At 26.5% G+C, this 25,960-nt stretch overlaps 1 protein-coding gene across 1 annotated transcript in view; it reads right to left on the bottom strand.

The window, feature by feature from the left end:
• Positions 1–25,553, bottom strand: part of LOC112593687 (E3 ubiquitin-protein ligase DCST1) — a 33,492-nt gene extending 7,939 nt beyond the window's left edge. The window contains exons 1-9 of the mRNA XM_025338193.1: positions 25,547–25,553; positions 25,333–25,407; positions 25,164–25,273; positions 21,077–21,310; positions 15,107–15,241; positions 13,034–13,151; positions 11,751–11,891; positions 9,841–9,992; positions 5,370–5,720 (exon numbers count right to left, since the gene is read on the bottom strand). Of these exons, the coding sequence (XP_025193978.1) occupies positions 5,370–5,720; positions 9,841–9,992; positions 11,751–11,891; positions 13,034–13,151; positions 15,107–15,241; positions 21,077–21,310; positions 25,164–25,273; positions 25,333–25,407; positions 25,547–25,553 (1,323 nt within the window). The remainder of the gene's footprint in view (positions 1–5,369; positions 5,721–9,840; positions 9,993–11,750; positions 11,892–13,033; positions 13,152–15,106; positions 15,242–21,076; positions 21,311–25,163; positions 25,274–25,332; positions 25,408–25,546) is intronic.
• Positions 25,554–25,960: the final 407 nt, after the last annotated feature.

Genomic DNA, 25,960 nt, shown 5'->3' on the forward strand with positions numbered 1-25,960 from the left:
ATTTTAATCAATTCTAAACATTTGTGTCAATATTTTATAAAAAAAAAATTTTAAAATGTAAAACATTTATAATAAAATTAAAAGTAATTTTTAATTGTTTTAAAATTATTTGTGTAAAAAAAAATAGCAGAATGTTTTAATTTTCTGTGTTCAATAAATTTTTAATTAAAAAAAAAAAAAAAAATTATAAACTGTTAATGCCTGAAATGCCTGAGTATTCAATTTAGTTAAAAATTAAACTTCAGACACTTGTTAAAAAATTTTTGTAATCTTAAAATAGGCTTATATTTGATACTGCAAGAAAAACTTATTTAGAATATTGTATTCATTTTTCATAGTTTAGGTTGAATAATAAACATTTTATGAATTTTATATTATAAAATAATTTGCAAATTTTGTTGAATTTTCTAAAAATGTGATAACATCTTTAAAAAATATTGTGACTGTATTATATTTTCGGTTATTTTTCAATTGTTAAACATACAATTTATGACAATTTATAATAATAAATTAATACCTAACTAATTTTCAAGGTTTTTAATCAAAAATAAAGATAGCATCATATATAAATCAAAATAAAACTAAAAAAAGTTTCAAAATTTAAAATTTCTTTAAATAAAAGCCAAAATATTTTGAATAGTACTAATTTATTAAAAGAAAAATTAAATATCAATGTTTGTATAGATAGTTTTTTGATAGATCATAAAAGTATTATAAGATTATATAATTATATAATGATGTTAATTGTTAGGACCTATTAAAGAATAATAATACAACTAGAATAATTTTTATTGGTTGCGTGGCTATAGAACCGTCTAATAGTTGGTCACCAAATCAAATAGATTAAAGAATAATTGTATCTATAAAAGGTTTTCTGTGGAAAACAAATTTATATTTGAATGATTTTACTTTATTAAAATACAACTTTTAGGTGCGCGCTAGTGTGTATAAAGTATGAGCTATTTTGTTTATTAAATAACTTAGTTTAAATAATATTACACTTAATTAACATTCAGTATTTATTAAAATTTACACAATCGTCATAAATCTATAATCAGTATATTATATTTATAAATATAAGTGAAATTTGGAAACGAACTAGGATACTATAATTACTTAGGATACACAAGTTGATTCACAGTTGTTTTACATTGAAATATATTTAATTTCAAAAGAACTAGGTCATAATTCATAACCTTGTTTGTACAATTATTATCAATTTTAATTATTAGCTTATGCCCGGTAATTATTAAAATATTATATTACGAGTATATACATTTTTCATTTAAATAAATAATTTTTATAGTATAAAAACCATTATAAATGTCGAAATTGTTTAGACTCGACTCCTCCTTACCTTGGGTACACCACTTAAATTGATAAATTTGTGTGGGGATAATGATAATTATAACACTTATAAATTATTATCAAAATATGGTTAATAAAATAATATTTTTGGTTATACGTTAATTGAATTTTATAATAGATCATTAGCGTAATTTCAGTTTTCAATAAACTCAATAGAGTAGGTTAAAGGTTTTGACCAGTTCAATTAGGCGATTAAAAAAAAAAGAAAACTGCTCGCAAGCACACTTCTACTAACATTTTTATCAAATTACCATTTTCATCTTAAATATTTTAAAATTAAGATATTTTTTTTTTTTTTTTTGTAAATTCGTTTGATGAATCTATGCTTTTGTTAACAAATAACGGATAAATAATCGTGTGTAGTTACGAGTGAGGTTTAATATAATTGAGTCTTACATAACCTACAAGAAGTATTTTATTTTATAAAAGCTTTAAAGTTATAATAGTTTGTGATAAAATTTAATGACTAAATTCTTTAAAATGAATGGTTAGGTATTGCATATATTATTTCCAAATTCTATTAATGAAACTGTATTATAAATATTTATTTATTCCTTAAAAATTTAAAAGAATGATGTTAATTATTTCATTTTTGTTACTATGAAAATTGAAATCAGTATAGATATAGATATAGTGGTAAAATTTTTAAGGTAATTTAATAAATATGCTTTATAATGGTATTAGATATACTTAGATAGTTTTGACAAATCATAATCATATTATTTATGAGATATGGGAAAGATATCTACGACACCGGTGTAGCTATATTGCCTGTCCTGGACGCCATGTCATCGTAATTCATTATTTACGTATAATTATTGAAATTTATCATCGAGTAATATTTTGCATCGGCATAATATTGTACTTATGGTTTACAAGGTAATCCGGTATCTTGTTATCCTAAATTTTTTTTTGAAAACAGTGATCGTCTACCATTACCTACCACACATAAAACTATAATTTACAACTTATATAATTACATATTAGTGGTATCTATAAAATATATTGTATTGTTTTTAAATGGGTATACTGGATTTACGGACTGTATGCTAAATGCGTGTGATTCGATATAAGTTTTTGCTGCCGGTTTGTTTTTCTAAGCACATACAACTTTCTTTCTTTTTTTTTTAATATTGTTTCTCATATTTTGAGTCTGACAAGATTTGCCACGGGAATTCGTATATTATTGTACGTCTGACAAAAAGTTTGAAAAATATTTCAAGATGAAAAGTAATTTTGTTTTTATAATTTATTGTTATTTCACTACGGGCGATTGACACGTGCGCGCATATAATTAAACAATACCGGCATCATATCATATAAATAGAAGAATGGAACGAAAACGTATCAGATTTCTGCGCAAAAGCTTAATAGGCACATCAATTATTATCAGCTTAAATTCGTATTAACGTCGTACGGATGTCATTACTCATTACGTTTCGGGTTTTGTTAATTAAACTGGATTGAGTTTGGTGAAATGTCACAATAGTAACATCATATTCACGTGTTAGTGTGGGCGTGTATATTATTCATCACACAAAACCCATCAAAGTTGTATATAACATGCGATTATAGTATTATATAAACGAAAACTCACAGGATATGTTTTGGGGTAGGTCTAATCCACGATGAACGCGAAACACCGTGGTGCAACGTCCAACTGCGTGTTACAGTGTCATCTATGAAAATAATTGAACTTATGAGGCGGTTAATTGTTTGGTCTTATGGTATATTCAATGTTATTATAATATAGAGTTTTAATTTTCTAAATAGTTATTATAAATGAAATTTGAAGTTGTGTAATAATAAGTCTCAAAAAAGAGAAAATATTATTTTAAATTTATTTTGATTTTACGATGGATATACTGTTTAGCTACGTCGTATGAAAAAAACAAGTAGAAATGATAACAATTGTGCTGCGAAAAAATGTACTTTACAATCGTGTATCGTCGATAAACTTGTACCCAAGACGTGTTACAATATTATGTTCTACTTGTAGATCTAATATCTTGTAATTAAAAATTACTCAACCGACGTTATAAAGAAGTGTAGAGGGATGTATAAAAATATTTAAGTTCAAATAAATTTTGCATTACCATAAGATTTTGAGGTGAAATCTCTAACGTACTGATGTACCTATCACTTCGTTTTAGGTTTTTAAGCATCATTTTAGAACACTATATTTCTGTTATGTCCATCCATTGGTTTTTAGTACATATAGTTACGATTGTCGAAATTATGATCTTTATTTATATCTATATTTTCTTGTCCATAATAGGGTTATAGAAAGAATTAAAATTTATTAATTTTAATTTTAATTTTAATATAAGTTATATAATATTCATAGTTTAAAAAAAAACTAGGGATACATTTAATTCGAGCCTTATTAATATAAACATTTTAATACTGTAGTTGAATAAATAAATAATTTTTAACGGTTTTATTCAGAGAAAATCCACACAGTCAGTATTAAAATATATAATAAATGTGAGTAGATTTATATTAGACAATTTAAAAAATAAGCATCACAATTTAAACGTTACCAAATTCTTATTGAATTGTTCAAAAGTTATAGTTATTGAGTTGTATTAAAATAAATTGGGAATTTAGCACGCTTTTGAAGTGTGCTTTTCTAATTTTTTTGATGTTTGAAATACTAATATATTATGACTAATATTAAAGAAAATTAATAAAACACAAGTCCAAATCATAGTTCTTTTATTTTCGTTGTTTAACTGACATCCGTAACCCGTAAAAATTGTTTTAGTTGAAAGTTCTGCATAGTAGGCAGAAGCCTGATCTGCTTATAAAAAGACAAGTACACGTCAAGTTTGAAAATATGGAAATTATCCGCCTAAATGTTAAGCAGTGGCTGTCAAATAATTTGGATATGATGGGGAGGGATGAGGCTAATTTTTTAACATGCATTTTTAACATTTTTAACATAGTTTAAGAATTATAAGAAAATTATTAATTAAAAACATTAATTAAGAAGTTAATTGTTTAAAAAGTTAAGAAGTTAATGTTTGAACTTTAAATTGTATTTAAATTAATTTAATAAATCAGTGTTTTATTCGCTAGTTCATTTATAGTTAATATTAAACTTGGGGCTTAATATTTTACAACCCGACGATGAACAGCCATTATACCAAGTTATCGAGGTGGCTCTAGAATAACATGATAATTATAGAATTTATAATAATAGTAGTTTTAAATTAATATTTTAAGCATATTATATTAACTATAAAAGAAATGAGCAAACCTTTAAAATGTTATATTTCATACTTTATGATATAAATGTTTTATGTTTGAACTTTTAATGTAATAATTATTTTATTCATACAAATATTATCTTTTAGCTTGAAACATATTGTATAAGCATAATATTTACCTCCATCGGAGTTTATTGTTTTATATAACTATAAAAAGGTGAATAAATATTCATATTTTATCAGATTATAATATACATAAAAAAAAAAAAAATTATTATTGACCATCACTGTTTTTATAAAATTCATTAAAAAAGCGCTTATGCAATTTATTATCATTTAAATCAATGTAATATGAAAATGTGAATAATTATTATGTTAATTATTTTTTTTTTTTGGGTTTTTTGTATAATATTTTTGTATCCAATTATTTGGTATCGTGATTGAGACTTGGGAGGAGTAGTACAATAATAAAAGCCGACGAAGTCGTTTGTTATTTTTGTCGCCGCATTAATTTTTATGATATTGTTAAAAATTAAAAATCACGACAAAAAAATGACAAAAGATTGTATGCTAATCGATCTGTTTATGATGAATAGTGAACGCTATTTGCGACTTTGCGATGGACCCACTGCAGTTCTTATGTTGTATGCGATTTACAACTATAAACCGATTCGCCTGCGCGTTGTTCGAATTATTACGCCGCGTTCTTGGTGAAAATATAGATCGGTCGGCTGGCGCTTTACAAACATCAAGATGGAAAAACGGAAAACGGAAATCGGGTATACCCACCAGATGATCACACTCGCGGTCAACCAGCTTGTAGCTCCGCAAGTCGACCATCTTGCTTTTTTCGGTCTTCTTGAGCGGCAGCAAAGTGTGCTTGCCAGTCTTTTTTCGCCGGGCATCGATCTTCCGGTAATACCGGGTCACATACGCGTTGTCGTGTTCGATGTCCGTTAGGTATTTGTGCATGTAGCTCTGACTGCTGCGAACAATAACGACGGTGGAATACAACGAATTGTCGGAACCGACGAAACGGACGCAGCACTCACTCCAAGAGTATTTTGAGGAACGAAAAGGCCAGCAGACGTCGTATACACACGAACACGAACTCGGCCGTCCGTCTCTTCTCCCGGAAGTCTATCATCATGTCCCGAGTCATGTCGTAGGCGTCACGATATCGATCGGGCTGTGTGTCATGACATAAAAGCACGAGCAAAAACACGAGGTCGGGTGAGTTAATCTTCGCGTATACATCAAATATCACATTATCATATTAATATTGTTGTTCATGCCACTGCATTTAAGCCTCGTATTTCTCATCGCACATAATACAATAATAATATCACGTTAGTATCACCACAGCACGTGAGACAACGCGTATTCGTATATTTTAATAGTAGGTACTAGGTAACTACCTCCATATGATATTTCGAGCGTTAATCAAGGGTATGACACACGACGCGTGCGACCTTAAATCGTCAAACGGTTTTCATATTACAGTGACGTGTTCGCGTGGATTCGCGCCCAGTTAAGCCACGATCGCGAAACGATATTATATTTAGTGAGAAAACATTACCACGGTAGCCCCGTACAACACCCTTGAGCCCCTCAGCCCTCGGCGTTCAACGTTCAACGCGTTCACCTTACATCGGGGACGCAATATATAAATCTTTGCGGTCTGATTGCCACTATACGTTTATCGCACAGGTTAGGTTTATGCGTACGCATATTATTATACGTTATATCACTGGCACGTCATTGCGCGTACATATTTTTTTTAGCAGCGATGTTAAGGTTTCTGAAATGCACGTAGACACACCACACGCGGTTTGCGCGCATTATATAATCGTTAATTGCGGTAGAGCCGCAATGAACTCAACCTAGGTATACTTCTATGTGAATCGCAGTCGTTTCGTTTATCGGCGAATTTTGTGCCGCCGCCCGAAAAGATAAGCCACCGGAAAAACATTATGACCTCCGACCGTCGATTGTGATGTTTGAAAGCAAACGCATCTTTATAGCTCAACCAACCTACAATATAGAATTCGCTTTCGCGTTGTTCAGGAATATCTCTATTTTAAAATATTTATAATTATTATAAAAATGAAAAAAATCTACTACGTAGCGCTGTTGTAACACAGAATTTTCTTATCGTCATATAATTTATTGTAGGTAACTCGACGGCGGATCTATCTTTTTAAATTATAATCTTTTTTTTTTTCATCGAATGATTTTCAATCATAAAAGTCAAATCAATAAGATATATGATACGAAATAGATTTTTATAATATTATTATGATGTGATAAATACACCGGAATCATTTAACGTTTTAATGGCGTAATGAATAGATGTAATATTAATGATACATTTAAACAAAATACGTACGAGTGTTTGTATGTGTTTCGTAATATCGAAATGTATTGTAAAAATATATAAATTTACAATGTCTGATAATAACTTGATAATTTTTAGCTTTTGTATTTTATACGTTTTGATAGCAGTTGGTTATTATTTACTGAGAATATTATTGTTTTTATATTTGGTGATTATATAGAAATTAAAATCAAATAAAACTCATATTATTGTGACAAGTTTTTCTTAGTAATTGTTTACGCATCTTAATATGAATAAAAATATATCCTAACGCAGAAATACCTGTGATCCTGTGATACGAAAATATAGTTTCTATAACGAAAATAAAAATGGGTTTTTAAATCAACCGATGATTTTGGCGTTTAGACGCTTAAAACATCAGCTGCTCTTAATTTCATTTAAATTATTATAATCTCGTGGTGAACGTCTCGGCTGCAGCAATTCCACCGACTACTATTCAAATCGGAGATGTAAATTATGCATGCAATGATAGAGACGGTTCCTTTGGGTTATTGGCGTGATCGAAATTTCCAGAACAAGAGCAGACATTTTGAATAAATAATCGCGTTTTTCGAAATTCAAAGAAAAAGTCTCCGTTCACTTTCTACATTCCATTCATTATTTATACAGATACACATAGAACATTACTGTACATGTTGCTATATGTTGCTATATTATGTACCTTACGTACATTGTAGTCAATTCGTCTGGCGAATTATGGACGACACAAATGTTTTTCTCCGGGTGACTGTAGATGTCATTATGTGTGGCTAAATTATACGAGTCAATGTTTCCGACTATCTATCCTACCTCATTCGACAAATTGCACACACACATCGAACCTAAGCGTTGTTATTTATTAGGATTTAGCTCAGAAAAAATGTTGGGGTTTCTACACGTGAAGTATATATGTATAATATACTGTATGCATTGTGTATCTATTTTTTCTACATATATTTGCGCTATTTGTCGTAAAAAAGGTTTGTGTATTTGTTTCTTGTCAATTCCGTTTTTTGGAGTGCTTAGCTGCTATACGAATACGGCGCTTACGTTAAATTACACACAAATGAGCATATATATGTACATAAGATAATATTGCATACCAAGTGATATATTTAACGTACCTAAGCCACTTCTTATTTCAAAATCCATGCATTTTTGCAAATATTTTTTTATCATTTTTCTTTTTAACTTTTTTTTTTTAGTGACTACATACATTTTTAATCTCTGATCTCAAAGCAGAATATTTGAGTACTTAGGATATGTAAAAATTGAATTTTGAATGATCAGTTTATAAGATAAGTATTAAAATGTAGAATCTATATTATAGATTGAATTGGAGTGAGTACCCCCTACGAAAAATGTTGGTCCACTGCATCGCTCATCTAAAGTTTAAATACTTAAAACTAATTTTCTGAAATTTGATTTTTATGCATAAAAATACTCCGATTAATCTTTTGTTTCGGAATATAAAATTAAAAACGCAAGTTGTCAAAAAGAAAAAGAAAAATAGTGAAAAGGTAATTTTTTTTTTTTTAAATGTTGTTTCGTAATAAGATTATGTAAAAAAAATATTTTTAAAAATATTAGAATTTTCTGAATGATGAGAGTTTTTCGTTAAATGGATTATCCCGTATAGTCGAGCGCGCAACACGAGCAAATATTTGGACAGCTTAAAATAATCTATTATTTATTATTGTTTCCGACGGACGGTGGTTGGTCGTTTGGATGAATGTAATAATTATTTTTTAAAATTTAATTTTAAAACTTGTCGACTGTTCGCGCGTAAACGCAGTAGGCCAAGAACGTCTGAACAAGTACGCTATGCAATACTGGGTATTTAACAAACGTTTAGACTAGAACATTTTTTAATTCTCAATCATAAGATAAAATGTTTAATTTTTTTTTTAACTATTGTGAGAGTGACTTATTCGCCTTGGTTTTTTTTTGCAGCAACTCGGCGTACTTATTAGCGATTTAGATTGTTCTGAGCAAGCAAATATAATCAAGTCTTATATAAAATTCAGCTCAAACAATATATAAAGCGTACAAACTTGATGAAACAGCCTGTCTCTCGTGAGGTTGTATCACCAAAATGTGTAATGACCATAGGCGTAACTAGTCTTTTAAGTGGGGGGGGGGAGGCTTAAGACTTACAAATGTTTTATAGCAAAATAAGGTACCTATGACAATATAATTGCACTTACAGAGTTATAAATTTTATTTTATATTAATTATCTAGAAAAATGATAAGTAAAATTAGTTTGATTAATATTTAATAATGTATAAAAATTCTTTGTGTTATCTACCTGAATGTCATAAAAATATGAAATGTTTATTATACCTAATATAATAATTAATAATATTCAATATCAAAAATTGTACATATAAAATTTTTATAAGTATTAATAACAGAAAAAATTAACGTTTCATTGTTTTTGTCTGGAAATTTTATCCAAAAATTCAAGAGAAGCTTTAAGAATTTAAAAGACTTAAGACTTTAAGAAATTCTGAGGTGCTGAAGATCACCAAAACCTCCCTCTTAGTTAGCCTATGGTAATGAATGACTTCCCCACTACCCACCACTCCTATACAGACTTATAAATTTGATTTAAATATCAATAAAAAAATATTATATATTATGCTATAATTTGTTTCAAAAATGAATAATATATAAGGTACGGTACATATTAGCTATTTGTAGTGGTTGTATTGTACTAAAAGCGTATATTATGCGAAAGCAGAAAGTAATTAAAAATGCATTTTGTCTAAATCTTGGAAGAACTAAAATACATCTCAACGCGCCTCATATCGATAATGAAGTCGCGTAAGTTGCTTTCGCTATACATAGAATTGCGGTTTAACTGAGTGCGCGAACATTACCATTATTTTCACTTTGTTCAACTTGTAATTGACTTTTACGTGCAGGAATTCTCGTTTTAATTCATCCTTGGACTTTGTCAGGTAAACGTATCCTTTACCGAAACCGGAATTCACTGATTTTCCGGAATTGCACACGTCTCCACCACCAAATACTGCATCACGATAACACATTAATATGGTGTGACGTAGGTAAGTATAAAATAATCACGAGGGTCATACGTTTGAACTGTTTGATTGTAAATTTTCAACGTTGAAAACTTGATTGTAAATTTTTTACGTTAAGAAATTTTAATATTTTTATCTTTAAGTATGGTAATAAATAATAATAAATCAATTAATTCTAAAATTAAAAATTTATTATTATTCTGAATATAGAATATGCTATATTTATTATGCGTTAGTATAATGAAAACATTATAAGGAAGTAAAATATCCTTTTAACACATTTTTTATATAACTAAAATTATAATACTGTATGCTAAGTATTAGTATATTTTATCTGACACATGTGTATTGAATACTTTTAAGTTTTAACAATAAAATTATTACAAGAATAATGAAGTAAACGTGTGCTTAATTATTAAAAAAATTAAATAAATATTGTTTTAATAATGCTCAAATATTCTATCTAGGCACTAAATAAGCAAGTAAATAATAGTCTATACTTGTATTTGGAAACAAAATAATAAAAAGTGATTATTAAATATTTGATCTACTCTCTTTAATAACTTTATGGACAGTAACCCATAGTAGTTTCATTTTTATGGTAGAGATTTATTAATTCCGCCGAAACATCCTGCAGGTTTTGAAAAAAAGGTATAATTTATTGGATCCACTAGTTACCGATTCCATTGGGTACTGTTCATATAGATATTATCATTATTTTTATTCCACCAAGTCTTAAATTTATATAATCCAGCCATAAATTTTAGACTGCATTAATATTTTACTAAATTGTTTATTACAATAATTAGTTTATAATACGATTCATAAGTTAAATATTTTTTAATGTATATTATTATGTATTATTTTATATTGATACAATGTAATGTATAATGTATTTATAAAACTTATAACATGGGTTATTTATATGATAGAGGAATGTCGTACAATAAATTTAGAATAAAATAATTAAAAAAAATACCAATTTCCGTGATGTTATTAGATTAACATGTTGTGGACAGTTTCAAAACTAAATGTTTGTACAATAATATGATTGATATTATCTATGTCATGTGGTTTTAGACTCACAGATTTAACTAATATATAAAGTATGGACTGAAATAGGCATATGAAATTATAAATCATTACGGACTTAGTCTTGTGATTAAAATTTACTATTAAATTTAAATTATAAAATTACACATATTTTGAATTTGAAAAACCAAGGAATATTTCAGTTGTTTGACAAATTAAAAAACATAAAAAACCATCAGTTTTGATTATTTTTTTTATAAAATGATGATAAATATTGAATCCTGCTCATGTTCTATGGATATTTTAAATGAATAATCTCAAAATAATTAGGCATCCATAAAATATTGTATGATAAATTCAAAGTAATACAAATTATAATTTTAATTATTACTATCCTGTGGAAAACGCGTTAATACGATAGTAACATGACACACGTGGTCAGTGGCTTAATGTCGGCCCAGAAAAGAGGTTAATGGAAAACCGCATACAAGGGAACATCAAATTTAGATGTACTATACAAGCATATAGTTATAGAGCTGTGAGAATCAGTATAATTACTGCGTCGTAACAAAAATTATTATGACAAATGTTGCATAATTATTATTAGATATCTACTCGTATGACTCAATTTCGTGTTTCTTAATCACGATGTACGATAACTGATAACTGACAAGCATACAAAAAAGATGAAGTTTATTCAAAACTTTACTCACGTGGTGCAAGATTGCAGACGAAAGTGACTTGCATGGGCCAGCACAGGGCCCAGTTCACGGACCAGTGTACAGAGTTTTTGCATTTGTCGTAACTGTTCTGAAACGCTGCCTTGCATTTTTCATCCGCTCGGTCGATGATGCCTGCAAATGAAATTAAAAATAATAATAATAATAATAATCAAAATTACGATTGGAGAATGTAAAACAATAAGTAGTTGACATTCATTGAATCCTTTGCACATCAAAATAGGTAAGGAACGTTTGACTCGGACTTTTCTGAAGAAAACGAATTCAGTCGATAAACGAAATGTTTGTAAACGTATTAAATGCCATAAAAATTGAATTACTGCCGTACAGATATTTCTTAGCCACCTGCAGTGACCAGGTCGATACGTCAACGAATAAGAATTACTCCATCGTCAGCGAGGAAAAATTCGAAAATCAATTTAATAGTCACACATCACGCTAACAAAAAATGTACACCTACACGGTTTGTTCCCGTGAAAACATTGTAACAATGTAGGCGTGCAAATTTCGAAAATCGATAACTCTTTTTATTTTGTTTTAATATTAGATTACGAATTTGTTGAAAATTATTGACGAATAACGACCATCAGCTAGACTTTTGATGTTATCCTCTCGGGCACGTCGTCTTGGATATAACTTGATCTGTGCATTTGAAACTTTGTTTTTTCTTTCCAACTCATTTCAAATATACTCGAAAAAATTAGTACTTTGCGGATAGATCGTATATTTTGCTAAAATATACTATATAAATCATTTTTTTTTTTTTTACATTGCACTCATAGATGTTGATATTGTATATTGTGTTCATTTCGTTTCTAAGAAAATTTAATTTAAAGTAATGTTTCAAACTTTAAAATTCGAATACTTTACTCGCACTGTTATGTTGTAGAACACGACAATTTTTTTTATCGACTCGGCGCAATCGTTGTTTATTGTTTTCAGTTTAACGTCTTAAAACTCATACTATTGTTAGTTTTTTTTATATTGCTACTTTTAAACTGCTGTTAGGACGACAATTTATTATATAGTTTACAATCCTCATTTTATATTGAATAAAAAAGTAATCAAAGTACAATTATTAGATTTAGATATCGAATTTTCATTCTTCGGCTATTACGTATATAAATTGTTATATTATAATATAATTGAACCTATTTTTGTTGCACACACTCTGTGAAATATGCACGGATTCATGCGTTCCGCGAATCTAGTATAATCATAATATCACTGCATACTTCATCTATATGTTTACTAACCTTTGCACTTTCTGTATAATTTATTTCTGTACTTTATTTCTACTTCGCTCGGCTCCGGTATCTTGTACATATTTTTGGTATGCTTGGACGATTTTGCGTTGTACATATTTGATGGTCTCTAAAACAACAATGTTACAATGAGCTGCTACCGAGCTTAAGTCATACGTAATGTAACATTTCATTAAGTTTTGTTTAAAAATAATTAGATCGCGACGTAATATGTTTGTGATATATTGTATTAATTAATCAAATGCTAGTGTTAAAAGAGTAAGTAAATGCAATCATATAATTCACAAAAGATGATGAATTTTATAAGTTTTTAATTTTTTAATTGAAGACAGAAGATAAATAAAACATTTTATGTAATATAATAATAGTTTGTGAGATGTATCCGCTAAATAAAAAGAAAATACTTAATAAGTAATAATAAAATATTATTTTATACATAACTTGCTATATTATAAATTTATAACTCATCATTGTGGGTCACGGTGTTTTTATTTTTTTCTACTTTAGTGCCTAGTAGGCACTAGGCGTTAATTGATGAGAAAACGAGTTGAAATACGAGTTATCTAACAATATTGTAAATCCTAAGATAAAAAATCTAGAGTAATGGGTAATATTACGTATGTATACGAGAAGTAGTAGGGCTTAAGTCAGTTTTTATCAAAATTAAGGAATGAAGTTTTCTTACGTAAATTTTTGCTTCTTGATTTTTATCACGTTAGTTTTAGTATTGAATAATAAAATACTTTATGAAAAATTAAATTTAAACATATTGATCTAGGTCAAAATTCGCTTCTCTATAATGGAATAGGATTTAAGTCTAAATAGTTTAGATTTAGATCCTTAATCAATAATGCTATACACGATCTAAACTAAGGGTCTGTTTTACATTTAAAAACCTTGTAAAAAAATATTGGATTTAAGTAGAAGAGTTTCATGTTCTAGAGTAAAGATTTTAATAATGCTATTTACTATACGTAATATTTAAATAGCTAATTTAATGTTTTTATAAAAGACAAATATATTATTATATATTTATATGGTATACATAATTTTATTTACTATCAACATTATTGTAATAGATACTTAAAATTGTTGTATGTAATGAAATTAAATAAAAAAATATGATATGGAAATTTCGGTTTTTGCTTCTCCTGAAAAGTTAAAATGTAGGCTTGCCTTTTCAGGTGTAGAATACCTATAGATATAATAATATTATGTTTATAACCCGATAAATGTGGAATGTTGACGTGAGATCAATGACAAAATGTGTACCGTTTGTGTTAGTTAGATTTTGAGTAATGGAATTTCGTTTTATAGTATTAATAATATGCCATAACATTTTTATATAATCAAATAAAATACGTCAACGCGATACTATAAATGTTTTTAATTTTAATTTTTAATAGTGTAGAAAAACGTGAGGATTTTTGTTTGAAATCCGTAACCTGTCGTAAATAAAATATTTAATTAAATATAAAAAGTACCTCTCTACACGTCATTGTAGCAAGTTTGCTTTAATAATGGCATGCACATACGATATTTTGAAATTGTATTTACAAATTAAATGTAAGCATAATTTGTAGATCTGGATAACTCGCTAAAGTTATATATAAATAACTTTATTATATCTGTGTGTGTATAAACTGTACATTATAAATATAACATAATCATTGAACCATAAATTATTCTGTTGCCGAATCTCCACTTTTTGATTTAAAATGATAAAATTGGTTTTTATAATGCTAAGACGTTAAAACTAAAAATACAACAGCTACTCAATTTTGCTGTTGAAAATTGGCTGAAATTTGTGAACGGTTCAAAATTTCAAAAGTGATTTTTATTATGTTCATTGTACACAATATGCATACAGGAAAAATACAATATTATATTGTATATCGCTTGATTAATTTTTTTAAATGTTTATTGCTTGAATGGTGTTCAAGAGCTTTTAAAAACTGGACATTACAAATAAAAAAAATGCGTACAAATCAGTCCGAAATTATACAATGATAATAAAGTATTACTTATTAGTTAATATATTGTTATGTTTATTTTGTAACGAACCATTTGCAGATCGTCTAAATAGTCGTTTCTCTCGTGTAGTACGATACTGTCACTGTCTGATTCAAATTCCTGTCGGATCGGATCGATCACGTCGTTGATGGAATTTATTGTTTCTTTTATCTCGTTTGTTTCAGCCTGAAATTATTAACAAACGTGATGACATGTTGACATTAATTCATAACCATATAATCTTATAACAACATAGCCATGGTATGTGTAAAATATTTTGTGATGGTGATTAAAAAATAGTTTTCAGTTATGACGTTTATTTTTTAACGGATCCGAATAGCGATGATTTAGTAGTTTTTGTAACAATCGTACGTAGGTAAATAATATTATAAAAATTAAATAGGTAGTAAAATTATAAAATATGTTATGTGGATGTCAGTTATTGTAAAAGTACTTTAATATATAATAAACTTTTAGTTTTAGGTTTATTTTAATTATTTTTTAGCATTGCTGCATTAATCAAAAATAAGAATTCATAAATTAAATTAAAGTTTATTTGATTTTACAAATTATTTAACACTTTATAAAAACTGCAAATTTTTAAGTAGGTGGAGTATAAAGTAAAAATCGATATTTTTAACACGATGTAGTGCAAGAATAACATTATGTAATGGTGTAACTAGGATTTATTCAAGAGGGTGGGGTCCAAAAAAATGTATTTATTTACTGTTTTTCTGTTCTATTCCTTAAATAATACATACATTTTATTGCTTAATTACCAAAATTATATTAATTAATAAACATATTAAATTTTTTAATTTATATTTACAATGTATGTCAATTAATTATTATTATTATGCCAGCTAAATTATGGTATAGTCATTAGACATAAGTCTTAATATTGATTTAATCTATGTATCAAATTCAAAGTGTTATTAAAAAAAATAACACATCTATCTAATAATCAATCTAATCAATACAATTTGATGAACATTTCAGGGTAACTTAAAGTAATAAAAATAAATACTATGACATAAGCCAAGGGAGGGGGTCCACCACTAATATAATGACATATTTAACTAAATAAATCATAAATCATATATATATATATATATATATAATTAAGTTATTTTATTTTTAAGTTAATAAATAACTACTTCAAAAACAAAATAAATTAGTTTGAAAACGTAATTAGTAGGTGGTTTTATTCTATGAGTTAATAAAAGCTCATAATCAACATTCTATTAAATGATCTTTTTTGTGATAAATATTTTTTGGCTTTTATTAACAATATATTTCACTTCAAATGATTTATAGTATAAAATGTTAGAGTTTGAAGAAAATTAATTTATAATATTTTATAGCGTATATGTATATTGTATGTATAGATTATATAAAATTCAATATCTGCATTTTGATGAAAACATATATTTACTGGAGATCGATGTTAAATAAAAAATTTGAATTGCGTTCGACGAACAATTATGTTTTTTTGCGATCATTTTCGCCTTCAATATTATTTCCTTGTAATATTCGTACTTTATCATAATTTACATGATGCGTGTCATGCAAATCTTGTAAAATTCAACAATATAATTTTATATTTTACATTGTTTTTAGAATTTGAGCGGAGCGACAAATAACCGGGGAATTGGTTAATAGTGGAATAGTACCTTTATTATAGTATATTTCAGAACGATGGTACAGAAAAATATAATATTCATTTATTTAAGGATTACCTATAAGCAATTTTCTACTCATATCCCAAGACAATAAGTCATATTGTGTATAAAGCGTATAATATGTATAAATCTATATAACATATATAAAGGAAGCATTAATAATATTTACTCAGACTCAATTTAAATAAATAAAATGACAAAGAGTTTAAATACAAAAAAAATCTTACAAGTAAATAAAATATATTTTGTAAATAGCCAGCGAATTCTTGATTTTAAATTATGCTTAATTATACATTTGTAATTTGTATAAGTGTGCAACTATCAAGACATTGTTAATATATTTTTATTTTTATTTAAAAATATTAATTTAGCCATAGGTAGTTGAATTAATTTCAACATTTTAATTTTATTTGTACAAGAAAATATAAACAGAATCTAAATGTATTGTTGTAGTACTTACTAGAATAACAGTTGACATGAAAATTACGACAGAATATACCATATCGGATGCTGGTTTTCTCGATCACGTATCTTACTCTATCTTAGATATTAGATCAAAGTATCTCTAAGTAAATTACAACAATTGTTTTGCTTCGTTTCAAAATGTGTATAAACGTCTTTATATGCGAATTTTAATGAAAAGTACGTTTACAATAATAAAGTATTCATATCATAAACAATGCAGTAACACAGTATGTGCCCTACAAGGCTACAAACACAGCAAAACATTAATAAATCAATGACAAACGTAAAATAATTATCGATAGACGACTTGGAATTAATAATTTTAGTGAATTAAAAAAAATGAAAATAATCTATACTGGAAGACTCATACTATTATAAGTTTTTTTAAATGGAAATTTTTACCGACGTTACTTTAAAAACTACAAGAATATTATATATTTTAAAACATTATTGATATATTTCTTGATGATTTTATTTAAATAGTGAAATACTGATTTCATAAGTAACTACAGCCCCAACGTTTAAATTTTATTATAACAATCAAAAAAATGTTTAGATTTGTGTAGGCAATTTAAAATGTCGATAGACCATATAGTTCGTTGGTTCGAGTAATTCAATAAAAAATGTATTCAATGATTACAAATCCTATTTCTCTGTATTATAGGATATTGTACTGAAATATCGCTGAAATCTGCGTATTAATGTTAGTAAATTTTGAGTTTTTTTTTCATCTAGACATACTGCAGATGTAACACTGACTCAAGTTAATGGTGTAAATAATCAACAAAAAGATGGAAAAAGCTCGCGTTTGCGTTTACACATCACAAATCAAAGGAGCGGTTTGCTTAATTAACTGACAGTAGCAGAAAGCTGTTTTTGTGGTTTAGAAGAATTTTTTTGTGCGCTGGGAAAACGTTTCGTTCATATTATACTCCGATTTTGGACTTACGAAATGCAGCGCATTGTTTCTACGTACATGATTTTTTATTCAATGGCCGCCATATTTGTGGACGAACAAACATTTTTCAATAATCTACATAATAATATTATGTCATATACGATATTATACTTACGTCTTACGCATACATTTCATACTGGAGATTAGACCCGAGGCTTTGTATTTTTATGAAATTTTTGAGACGCGTTTGTCGCGAACGCTTCCTCCGAATATTTTAACGTATATCAAACGGAATAATAATGTATATTGTGTAGTGCAGTGGTAATCGTATATCAAAGGGATAAAAACCCATTATTCACTAAAGAAATGCATCCGGGCCGAGAGCCAACCCAGAATATTTAACGTCCGTTGTACTTGGTTGTACTTTTTGTTGTATTTTTTTTTTATATTTTATTAAGTTCTCGGAGAAGCTGGGATATTGGAATCGTAGTTGTAAACATAAATACGTAAATCTTATAGTATAGGACTTTATGTAGGATTGTATTGCTACTGTGTCTATGAAGTTTTCACTTATATTATTGTTATGTTGTTATAATAATATATCTGATAGACATAAACTTGTTGGTTACAACTTTTTTTAAATTCAACATACAAAAACTATTTTATTGTGAGTTTTTTTTCTGAAATTATACGCGCGCACGATGCGTGAATAAAATTATATTTGAGCTCAAAGGCTCTATAATTTTACAGTATAATGTGTAGATATAATTTACAAGTCATTAAAGAGGGTTAAGTACTTCTGAGAAAAAAAACATTAACCAAAAATGAATTATAATTATAGCGAGATATTTAATTGCATTGTAACTTTGACAAATACACAATCATCAAAGAATATTGGTTTACTAGGAATAAAAAGTAATTATTCTGAATTACGAACATATTAGGAAAGTATAAAAATGGTTACCGATAAATTATATAGTGTTTTAATAAGTTTATTTGAAATAAACGATAATTTCATGTATTTAATAGAAACAAAAATAATATTTTTCATCAATTTATCAATAGAGGTGAGAGCAGTGATTCGATTTTAAAAATTCGTTATTTTATTGAAAATAAAGTGAAAAATATAATTTTTATCAATAATTTTGCGTTTACAAAAGTACATACTATTAAAGCATACGTTAGATAATAATATTATTTGTTATATTATATCAATAATATATGGATTATATCGACTGATTTATTAACTGCTTGTGTAAAAGTTGTATGTTTACAAGTTTAGTGTTTTGGGTAAAATTGATTAAATGCTGATAATTAAGAAGTATTAAATTAACAAAATTAAATCAGATTACCTACTGAATAAACTTTCATAGAGGTCTTACAAAAAAAAACACGGTCTGGACAGAAGATCAATCAAAGTTTCGCACACATGAGATAACCACTGACGGTAGAGACGATTCGAATTTTACACTTAGAACGAGCAGGTGGATTAAATTATTTTCTGTAAGTTCAGTTTAGTCGATTTTAGTTTAGAAATTCTCGGAAAATTTTTTAGCCATTTCGGTAATGATAAATGTTTTCTTTTTTTTTTGTATATAGTGCGGATAATATTCTGGTATAAACTACGTAGCACAATATCATTTGCACTGTAGAAGTATTAAATATTATGTTTACTGGCAAACGATTATTAATTTATTAAAAAGCTTCCGTCATATACATAAGCCTTAAGTTGACTCTTTTTAGTGTTTCAACAAGTATGAAAATATCAACATTTGGATGTATCGATTTCATTATAATATAATAAACAATTTATTATATACTTAATTAATATTTTTATTACATAGTAATAAAGTTACTATAAATTTTTATAAAATATCAATAAGAAAGATATTTGTGTTGTTTATATAATAGTTGTATTAAATTCAATGTTATAATAAACCACGGACAAGCCTTCTGTCACTAAGACCTTTGTTCCGAATGGAGTTTACCAATTGCGCTTAAAATTACTATTTTATATACCAATTGTGCTCTACACATTTTAGGGGTGGTTAGATTGATTGCGCTCAAAACATTTTAAAGTATTTAATAAAAACTTATTAGTTAGTTATAATTATATAATAAATTAATACACACATTAATTTTGGTTAGATTTTAAAAACACCGTTTCACTTTCATCAGATAATACATTTTAAGGACACGATTTAATTGTAAACCTCCACTTAATTCCATTTTTTGATTTGGTACATTTTTGAAACTTAAAATCATTGAGAAGTAATAACGGTTTACCTTTTTCACTAAAGGTTTGCTTAAAACAATCCATATTGTAATGTCAAACAACTAATACTAAACAAAAAGATACAATAGTAACGGCTATATTATCAATGTGTTATTCTATTGTATAGTATATATTGTGCAATGAAACAATTAGGTTGATTATATCCAACGATAATGAAAAATTATTTTCGTCTATTACTCAAATTCATACTTGTACGATCAAATGATTAAATGTGCGTAAAAATAATGTTTTGTAAAACTCTCGATACTGTTGTTAAATATATTATAACCAGTCACTTAAACCAGTAATCAATTAATCAATAAATAAGTTTTAATTTTTAAGTATTTTTGTGTGTAGATTGTTTATGTCGATGTTGATGGAATTAAATTGAAAAATAATATTTTTATATCTGAAGATAGGAAAATTTAAATACAAGCACAATTGGTACACTGACCCTAAAAAAAATTTGTTTTAGGCACAATTGGTCCATGCTGTTCCGGAATCTAGAGCGTCCGGCTACCTGCAGGTATTTAAATCAATCATTACCTAGGTGAGTGAAATTCTATTTAAAAAACTTTGCATAGTATTAAAATTATACGTTTTAACGTAATTTGAGAAAACTGTGTCTATATATTATTATAAATTATATTACTAATTTTTATAATGAATAAATTATTGAAATATATTAATAATTTATATACCTTTAGGTTGAATAGTGCTTCTTGGAAAGGTTTGAACATGAGTTCATATCGAGTCTTTGTCAAATTATATACCAGTGAACTAGAACAGGTAAACACTCTGATAACTTCGGATCCGTTTTTCATTATGTTGTTTAAAGGGCCGGCCATAACGTACGCAAATACCATGGTCACCAATACGCGTTGGCCAGACTTATCACAGAACGTCGGCATTGCTAAAAGTCCCAAACACCGTACCTGTGCAATGGGTTAACATATTATTTATAATTTAATACGGTTTTAACAGCTGTCTGGTAACATCGCATTTTTTATTATTATTATTTACATTTGAATAAAAATATCGTTATTTATTTCTGAGATAAAATTATTCCTAAAACACAAAACACAATGTTTTCAATGAATTTTTATTTCATAACTATTTATAGAAACCAACAGGTGGTAAACAGCAGTCGCCGTTATTTTTTTCACACTGTTAGCTTTTTAAATAGTGACATATAATTAATGTGAAAGCTGTGAATGAATATTTACTTTGTCGTAAAAAAATTAATTGATATTAAAAATGTCCATAAATATATCAGTTATTGAAAGTGCTCAGATTCTCTAAAGCTAAAATAAGCCCAGCACCTACAACTTATTTGTACTCATTACTCAATTATATTTGAAATCAAAAACTTATTGGTAAAATAAATTTAGATAATTTCACTTCAGTAATTTCGAAGTTATCGCGAAATAATGAATACAGTATGTAAAAAATGATCAAATATATATTTAAACAACATAATAAAATTACAGAAAATGTTGAAGCTTAAAAGTATTGCTAGGTCAAATATATGCGTTGGTACAATTGAAACTTAATAAATGAGGATAATTTATGACTAATAAATTAATATGGTACTTTCCATTATTTAGAAAAAATCAAAAATTATGAATCTGTTCTTCATGGCAAAATTAATTAGTTTTATCATTATAAATATAATTAAAATTAAACATAGTAAAAGAGCGATTTAAAAACGATTTTTTAATTATATACAACGAATTAAAATTAATAAGATTAATTACTAAAACAGAGTAAATAAGTAAATACTAAAAAAGTTGATTTTAAATTTTTATTTTAGATTTTTAACGGAGTGATGAATGTATTTTATTGTTAACTATTAATAGTTTATAATTATTTAAAAAGTTAATTTATAATATTTTTCTAAGTTTTTAGTATATAATATTAACCATATTTAATAGTTTTAAGTGTATTAAAAAAGTGATTTTTTGTTCTACGAAATATGATATGAAGTACAGAAGTGTTTAATACAATATAACTTTATGAAATATTTGTCTTATGTTTCGAGAAGAAATTTTTTTTTTTATTTAATCTAGTACGGTAAAAGTTTTTATTTTGTATTGTAATACAAAGAGATAAAAAATGTTTTATATTTTATTACTTATTATAAATTATAATAGCTTGAGACAGCATATTTTATTTAAATAAAATATTAAATCAAAACAGATAAAAATTATAATTTAATCAGATGATTTTTCGTTTAATCTAAAATTGCTGCAGCCAGCGTATTGAATATAAAAACAAATTTTAGTCTTTAATGTGCAAGAAAAATCGACCAGTACACTTATTTCTACATTAATACATTCATGTAAGGATGTAGTTTAAATTTAACATTATTTATTTAATTTTTTAAAATAATTACTATGTGATTTCAGATTTGTTAGCATTTTTAAATACATATTGGTAATTTGGGTAAGTTTAGCTATTTTTATTTATCTATAAAAGTTTATATCATGTTTAATACTTGATTAAAAATAGACGTGGATTGTTATTTTTTAGTTTTTGGCCGTGTTTAACGTTGTTTAGGATCTGGTACTTGATTTTAAAGATTTGTAAACATAAATTCAAAATGTATTATTCATTTTTCTCATCATTACTCTTAAAAATGAAGTTTGTCGTACTTCATATAGACTCTTCCGGTAGTAGATACCGGAACAAATAATACATTTGTATGCACAATTATGATATTGTGTATGCTTTCAGGAAATGTGTATTAAAATTAAAAAATATTATGGGTTACAAAAGAATACTTTTGTATCTTATGATTCGTATTAGTTATACCGATGGTAGTATTTTACGTTTTTTAATTGATTTTTTTTTTTTAATTATTTGTTCAAAACAGAATAAAATTATTTTTATGTATTAAAAAAAATAAATAAAATATATTCACATAACTATGCAAATATCCGTGAGCTTAAGTACTATATTAGTACATTATATTTGCAATAAAATTGCGCACTAAAGTTATAGTATTTATTATTGGTGTATGATGGCTTACATTCTATAGGAGCTTCAGGAATATATTTTTTGAATTTTTGTTACAAGTGGATTGTCTTCTTATGACTGTTATTACGTGGTCGTTATTGAGTAAACGTCAGTTATTAAAATTTGTGACAAAACGTCGTTATGTTTGCATAGAAAAATAAATTGTGTTTCTCAACAATGTTAATCATTTGATTTGATAAAGCGTGTATTTTTTATTTTTTTATATCTTTACCTGTTTGTAAGGCAAAATTCATCTTGGATTATTTATTTTTACGACACGTGTCACATTTTATTATTAAATAAACATGCAAACTATTGATCAGTAGAATGTAGTATTTCAACTACAAGACTATATTATGTAGGTTCGAACTAAGTTAGAATATACTGAAAACCATACATATATGTATATACATATATTGTGTAGTAAACAGAAATTTCTGTGGCACCCATTCAGAACGTTACAAGAGTAAAATATTCTCTATATTCTTTTGGTCCGATTTATTCAAAGTCACAGATTTTTTCACTTTAAATGTAAAATTCACGGTATTAAAATAATATGTTGTTTTATTTTATATTGCCCCCAAACATAGATCTGCTGTTAACAACTTTTAAAAGCGATTATACATTAATCGAATATTATACCTGCTATAATACTAGCATACTTTGTCAGCGTGTAGAAATTATAATTATATATTTTTATATAGGTATGAATCTATCTAAACTTGAATATATATGATTTTAGTTTATTAAGTCACAACATTTTAGACTACTAACAACGCATACACAATTACTAGTTAGGCTTAAACAGTTTATTCGAACTAAATATTTTTTAAGTACAAAAAATATAAAATGATTTTTTTCTACGTGAGATAACTACTCATTTTTTATGCAGCTTTTGTGATTTTAAAAATAAAAATATTTCATAAATTTCATAATATGGCCACATAATTCTCTTCTATTTTTTTTTTTTATCAACTACTCAATGCATTTGATATTTAGCATCATATTGTATAGTGAATATTATATTGAATATTAAACTAATAAGTTGATATTTATAAGTATTAAAAAAAAAAAAAAATAGACAAGAGCAGTAGTTTATTAACATTTCGACTTTGCTTACATGCATCTTTTATCTTTAAATTGTAATTGACTATAAATAATTAAATATATTTAGTTCTATATTTATTTTCATATTAACATGTATATTTCGATTTCAAATATGAAATTAAATAATATATGATAGTATATAGTTTAGTGTAGGTTGCTAATTATTTGTATCCATGAAAATATAAAAATCACTATGATATAAAATATTTATTTTTTTTGTTACAATGTAAAGCACGTATAATATTATTAAATTGTTAAGTAATCAAACCCATAAAATAATATGTATTCAAATGTTTTTTAAATTAAATTATCAAAGTACTAACTATTCAATAAACGGTGTTGTACTATAAAAGGCTCGTTAAAATTTTATAATAATACATATTATAGTTAAATAATTGATTTGATTTATCATAAATTGAGAAAGTTAAGTTTTTAATAATGAAAACATATGTCATGTTTTTAAAAATTTTGAGTAATGTACTTGTGATATTTTCAAAGTAACATATAAGGTGTATCTATTATTATTATTATTATTATTATTAATTATATTATATCGAGAATATTGTTATTATAAATGTCAATATATTAAATGTTTAAGTCCACGCGTTGTCTGAAAATAGTCGATTACAAACAATTATATTAATTTGAAGTGTATCGATTTACCTGTTGTGATATTGCGTGGCCGATGCTCAAAAATAGACCGATTATAATGCCCATTAGATGAGTGGTCTGTTCAGTAAATTCTAAATCGACAATAACAAAGTGGTAGAGAACTGAAAAATATAATAAAAGTACACATTCAACAAAAAAATAAAAAATAAGCTTCACTTACTCAGGCTCAGAAAAAATCCGTAGAAGAAACCCAAAATCAACTTGGACTTTCTGAACTTTTTACTACGGCGGTCAGCTGTTTAAAAAATGAGATCAGATTTAATGCTTAATTATTAATTATAATATATATAATATATATATATATCAAATAATAGTAATAATTATAATAATACATTACCGAAAGAGTTGAAAAGTTAAGTCGTGTTTCGAAATACTGTGCATGTTGCACAGAACGACTAATTTTTTTATAAGAGCATTATTAGACAATGATTAGTAAGACGGTTGTGGCGAGAATAATTTCAAATGAAAAATACTACATTTTTGGCAAACAATAAAAGAATATTATTTAATTATGGTTTTAAGACTATGATCATAATATGATGTAATCGTGTGGTTTTTACAGTGAAATCATTAAACAAAAAATGCAATTTCCTACAATTTTGATGTAAAATGTTCAAAATTATCAATAATGATTTGAGATTCTTCTCACAACTTCACACACCACTGGTTTTTTAGTTAATACATTTTTTTTTAACGGTATTAGCACAGAGTAAAAGTGAAAATTATATACTTATAAGGTATAAATATTAAATATTTTTACTGTGGAACTACACTTTTTTTAAATTAAA

The sequence above is a fragment of the Melanaphis sacchari genome, unplaced genomic scaffold (assembly GCF_002803265.2).
Source record: "Melanaphis sacchari strain LSU unplaced genomic scaffold, SCAv2.0 Contig20_pilon_pilon, whole genome shotgun sequence".
NCBI lineage: Eukaryota > Metazoa > Arthropoda > Insecta > Hemiptera > Aphididae > Melanaphis > Melanaphis sacchari.